This window comes from Temnothorax curvispinosus, unplaced genomic scaffold, assembly GCF_003070985.1.
Source record: "Temnothorax curvispinosus isolate PA1 unplaced genomic scaffold, ASM307098v1 QBEX01008699.1, whole genome shotgun sequence".
Taxonomy (NCBI): Eukaryota; Metazoa; Arthropoda; class Insecta; order Hymenoptera; family Formicidae; genus Temnothorax; species Temnothorax curvispinosus.
The window spans coordinates 1-5851 of NW_020218479.1; the positions used below are offsets into that span (position 1 = coordinate 1).

The 5851-nt window shown below is 41.4% G+C and overlaps 2 protein-coding genes across 2 annotated transcripts; both read right to left on the reverse strand.

Annotated features, from left to right (window-relative positions):
- Positions 1-374: 374 nt before the first annotated feature.
- On the reverse strand, positions 375-2069 carry LOC112458106. The gene has a single exon (XM_025021542.1). The coding sequence runs from the start codon at positions 2067-2069 to the stop codon at positions 375-377; it is 1695 nt and encodes a 564-aa protein (XP_024877310.1).
- Positions 2070-4200: 2131 nt separating this feature from the next.
- On the reverse strand, positions 4201-5622 carry LOC112458107. The gene has a single exon (XM_025021544.1). It carries the CDS (start codon positions 5620-5622, stop codon positions 4201-4203), a length of 1422 nt encoding a protein of 473 aa, XP_024877312.1.
- Between the last annotated feature and the right edge of the window lie 229 nt (positions 5623-5851).

The following is a 5851-nucleotide window of genomic DNA, read 5'->3' on the forward strand; positions in this document are numbered from 1 at the left end:
GGGGTAAAAAAGCGCGCCAAGCGCGAGCAAAGTAGAGATAGAGGCGCGAGAACGCAAGTAAGCCGCGAGAGCGCGACTCGTCTACGAGACCGCGAAGTTCAAATATCAAAAGCGACGATATAGCGTCGACATGCCGCCGCCCTTGATAGGACCATCCTTCAATGAAAAGTACGAATTATTTCAACTTAATCTGATCAATGAAGTCGTAGATTAGAAATCTTAAAAACAAAGTGATAAACTTATATGTAATACAAACGCAAATTATAGCTAGGTAGACGCAAATTATAATAGTACAAGGTTATAATAATATAATGTGAATTACAATAATAAGTGTGGTTGTATAATAATAAACGCACGTATCACGACAATCATAGCTAGACAGAGTCCTCAATAGGAAGCAGACACAACCGTGTGATAGGCCGTTTGTAGCTTCCGTTCATTGTGCGTATAGTTGCGACACGAGCTATTCCATCACCACCAATATGTAGTTCTTGAATTCTTCCAAGAGGCCAAGATAATGGCGGTGTATTATCCTCCTTTAAAATAACCATTTGTCCAATGTGTATTGCTGCATCTTGGGTATGCCATTTGTTACGTTGTTGACATTGATGCAAATATTCTCTTGACCAACGTCGCCAGAAGTGTTGACGTAATTGCTGTACATGTTGCCAGCGTGAAAGGCGATTTAATGGTATTTCTTCCAAAGATGGTTCAGGATGAGATGTAATAGGAGCACCTATCAGGAAATGTCCAGGAGTAAGGAAGATAAAATCATTGGAGTCAGAGGAAACAGGCGTAAGCGGGCGAGAGTTTAATATGGCTTCGATTTGAATAAGAAGCGTCTCCAGTTCCTCATATCTGAGATGACTATCCTTTGTCATTTTGATTAAATGTCGTTTGGCTGACTTTACAGCAGCTTCCCATAATCCACCATGATGTGGAGATCTTGGAGGGATAAAGTGCCAGTTAACTCCCTTACTAGTCGCTTGATCAATGACTTGCTGTTGCATAGCTTGGTTCTTGATTAGGTCTGCCAATTCTCTGAGTTCGCGATCAGCTCCAACGAAGTTTAGACCGTTGTCTGAGAAGATATCAGAGGGACATCCTCTTCTGGAAATAAAGCGTCTGAAAACACTCAAAAATGCTTCTGAAGATAAGCTGGAAGCTAATTCGATGTGAACAGCCTTGGTTGCGAAACAGACAAAAATGGCAATGTAACATTTTATGAGTTTAGCATTACGTCTAGTCCCTTCCTTGTAATAAAGAGGGCCAGCATAATCGACACCACATTTATCAAATACCTTCTTAGGTATATTTACTCGGGATTCTGGAAGATTGCCCATTAATGTGGAAGCAGGTTTTGGCGAGCTACGAAAACAGGTTACGCATTTTCTTACAATTTGTCGTACGACGTTACGTGCAGAAATCAGCCAGTATCTTTGGCGTATCGCAGCCAATGTGGCTTGCGGACCAGCGTGAAATTCCGCTTCATGTTCGTGTCTTATGATGAGATGTGAGAAAGGATGATGTCCTGGTAATAACATAGGATGTTTAGCTGCATATGGTAAGAACGATGATTTTATGCAACCTCCGACTCTCAATATGCCAGAGTCATCGATGAAGGGATTTAATTTCAATATAGGACTACCCTTGCTCACTACTCCTCGTACTGCGAGGGACTTGATGTCTTCAGGAAAAGACTCGGCTTGTATTAGCTTCACTAAACGAATGATGACGTGATTGAGCTCTTCCGGGAGAATAGGCTTGATAGTGCGCGTCTTCTTCTCTAGAGAACTTACCGGATTGTTCGAACCCTTGAGGTTTCTGGCATTTTCGAAGAATCTCAACATGTATGCGATGACTCGAACTAATTTTGTGAATTTCGAGTATCGGTTGAATATGTCGAGAACCTCTGTGTTGGTTAAGGTCGTCGCGATCATCTTGGACCTTTTTTCTGGCAGTTCTTCTGGTAGTGCCGAAGCTGAAGGTTGTGGCCATTGCTCCTTATCGTAACTTAGCCAAATGGGTCCTGTCCACCATATTTTTAGACTAGGCAGAGCATTAGGCATGACGCCTCTTGATAGGGGATCCGCTGGATTGTCCTCGCTGGAAACATGATTCCAGTATTGAATTGGAGTCAAATGTTGTATTTCTCCTACCCTATTAGCTACAAAAGTAGCCCAGGTACGACTGCAAGATTGAAGCCATGCTAAAACAATTTTAGAATCGGTATTGAGAGATACAAAATCGATTTTACAATTAAGACATTTTGTAATTTTGTCGTACAGCTGTGCTAGTAATAGAGCTGCGCTTAATTCGAGGCGTGCCAGGGATAGGTTCTTCAGCGGCGCTACTCTTGACTTTGAGCATAAGAGGTTTGTGAAGTGTTCTCCTGAGGCAGAAGTGGAACGTAAATAAATGCAGGCTCCGTATCCGACTTCGCTAGCATCAGAGAATCCGTGTAGTTCCAGATGCGGGTTGATCAGCGGTTATGACTCTGCGAGGGATGCTTATGCTTCTTAGATCTTGTAATTCTCTTTTGTATTGCTTCCATTTTGTATTCAAGTCTAAGGGTATGGATTCATCCCAATTGAGTTTGAGACGCCAAAGATCTTGCATGATGATCTTGGCCACTAATGTTACTGGGCCTAATAATCCCAGAGGGTCAAAAATCAAAGCGATTCTGGATAAGATGCTCCTCTTCGTGGGATTTTCAATAGGTGGTGGACAATTGATACTGGAGAATTTAAACGTGTCGGAATTGCAGTCCCATAAGATGCCCAGTGTTCGTGTCTCGGTTTCCTTGTCGGTTGCCAGAATGAACTCCTTTTGGTTGACCGAGGATGTGTCACCTTGTAAGGAGGGCTCGTTGGACGCCCATTTCCTCAGTTCGAATTTCCCTTCTTGCAACAATTGGGTAAGCTGATTTTTGATGGTTAAAGCTTCTTGTATTGTGTTTGCTCCGGAAACTAGATCATCAACGTAGAAGTTTCGTAACAGTATCTCGGAAGCAACTGGATAACGTTCCTTATATTCTTCAGCCAATTTTCTCATAGACTCGATTGCTTCGAATGCTGCAGAAGCCGTACCGTAGGTCACTGTGAGTAGCTCGTATATTTTGATGAGCTCGTTAATTGCCTTACGCCAGAAGATACGTTGGAGAGGGGTGTGTGATGGATCAACTAGTACTTGCCTATACATCTTGACTACATCAGCAGTCAGTGCAATCAAGAACGTGCGGAACCTCACTAAAATGGAAAAGAGATCTTCCTGTTGATTGGGGCCGACCATTAATACATCATTCAAGGATATACCGGTGTCGGTTTTGGAAGAAGCGTTGAATACTACTCTGAATTTAGTAGTCGTACTTGTTTCCTTTCTTACGGCGTGATGCGGTAGGTAATAAGATTGACTTGGAGTGGATTCGGTCGATTCATCCACTTCTCGCATGTGTCCTAAATCAATATATTCTTGCATGAATTTCTTGTACTCAGAGTACATATCAGGTTGAGTTATGAGACGTGCTTCTAGTGCCTTGAAACGTCGTAAGGCTATATCCTTGGAATTGCCTAGTTTGTCCAACATGTCCTGTTTTATTGGTAGTTTGACGATAAAACGGCCTTCAGAATTTCGCCGCAATCCCTTTAAGAATAGCTTCTTGCAGGTACGTTCTTCACTTGTTAGTGTATGCGAAGAAATGTTGTGATCTACTTCCCAAAAACGATTCAACTCTTGACTTAAATCATTGGATACAGTTAAATGCAAGTTAACCGAGGGAGTCTGTCCAGCCATGTCAATCGCGGTACAGCCAGACACTACCCATCCAAAATGAGTTTTCTGTAAAATAGGTAGATTTTTAGATTGTTTGATTTGGCCAGCACATATGATTCGCCAGAATAACTCAGCGCCTATTAGCATGTCAATGCTGGACGGTACGTTAAAATTTGGATCTGCCAATTTTATATTTTTAGGTATCGTAAAGCTTTGGATGGATAGCGAATGCTGCGGTAGATGTTGAGTAATCTTTGGTAATATTACGCAATCTATATTCTCACTGAAATTATTGAAACGTGATTTAACGCGTATGTTTACAAAACTCTTAGCTCTAAATACTCCTTGCATGACGCCCGACACTGACATTTCAAGAAATCTTTCCTTAAGTTGCAATTTATCAGCAAACTCTTGCGTTATAAAGTTCATTTAAGAACCGCTGTCAAGTAATGCGCGACAAGAAAGAGGTTTGTTATTCGAATCGTAAATGTTTACAATGGCTGTAGATAGCAAGACGTTCAATGGATGATGACTTGAAATGCATTGTGTGGAGACTGGTAGAGGCGTGTCAGTTGTTTTATCAGGAGGAGTCCTAGTATTCGATAATGATTGATCTGCGTTGTCTGTGGTAGACATATGTAACAAGGTGTTGTGCTTTTTGCTGCATTTACGACAGGCGCTTGATTTACAAAGTTTGGATTGATGGGTGGTAGATCTTAAACAATTTATACAAAGATGAGCCTTTTTCGCATTCTTAATCCTATCCTCGACTGTTAGTTTGAGAAATTCTTCGCAATGATATAACTGGTGATTTTCTTTACATAAAGGACAAGATAAATTAGATGTAGCGACGTTGGCGACCGATGTACCCTTATGTTTTCCTTGTTTCTGTGTATTATTCGTTGCATTGTTATGAGTTTTAGCGTGAATTGCTTCTAAAGCTTGACAACGTTTTGAAAGGAATTGCATTAATGTTTTTAAATCGGGTACATCGTCATCAAGACTTATTTCCCAAGCTTTACTCGTAGGTATGTCGAGCTTAGAAACTACAATGTGAACAATTAAATCGTCCCAAGATTCAGTAGGCCTATTGAGAGCCTTAAGAGCGCGTAGATGCTTAAGAATAGTGTCGAGTAACTCACGCAGAGCTAAATGATTTTCCTTGTTAATAGCTGGTGCATCAAATATGGCTTTGATGTGCCTTTGTATGGTCCAGCGCTTATTGTCATAACGATTTTTAACGGCTGCCCAGGCATCGTCATAGTTATCCGTCGTCGTATCTAAGGACTGTATAATCTCCGCTGCTTTGTCCTTTAATGAAGAGCGTAAATAATGGAACTTTTCGATAACAGATACATCTTCGTTCTGATGGATTAGCTTTTCGAAGGTGTCCTTGAATGAATACCAATCCTCAAAAGAACCTGAAAAAGTTGGTAAAATTATCTTGGGAAGTTTAATGCGCGTTTCCCTGTTATTGACCGTGTGGTTACTCTCCGATATTGGAGTTGTGCGAATTTCAGGTTGCGAATTTCGGTCGCATAATTCGAGAGTTGTATCGAAACGTGACATTAAAGTATAGTAAGGCTCCTCAAAGCTAGCGCGTTGGTGCATCTGTTGCTCGAGAAGACGATCCTTATCCGTGGTAGGGTCAGCATTTTCGAGGGTTTCAATACGTGTCTGTACCTCGTCGAACTGAGCCCACATATCAGCTAATTTTTGCTTACGCACACTTATGTCGTGTCGCGAGCCTTGATTTATATCGAAATTATCCATAAAGGTTCTTAATCGCGTGGCCGCTGCTCGTATTTGCGATCTTTTATTTTTAGCGTCCGTTAATGTTAACGAATCCATGCTTGCTTGTTATGCTATAACGACTACTTGAAGGAATGCAATATGTCTGCCGTGAAACGCGAAAATGAGATGCGATTTCTATCTAGTACGATATGTGATGTAACCTAGCAGGATCGTATGGAATGTACGCTTACCTGGTGTAGTACGATCTTATGTATGTTTGGAAATTCGTACTATTACCAATATACCTGTTGTGCCGTGAATCCGGCTCGAAGGACCATTTATGTGG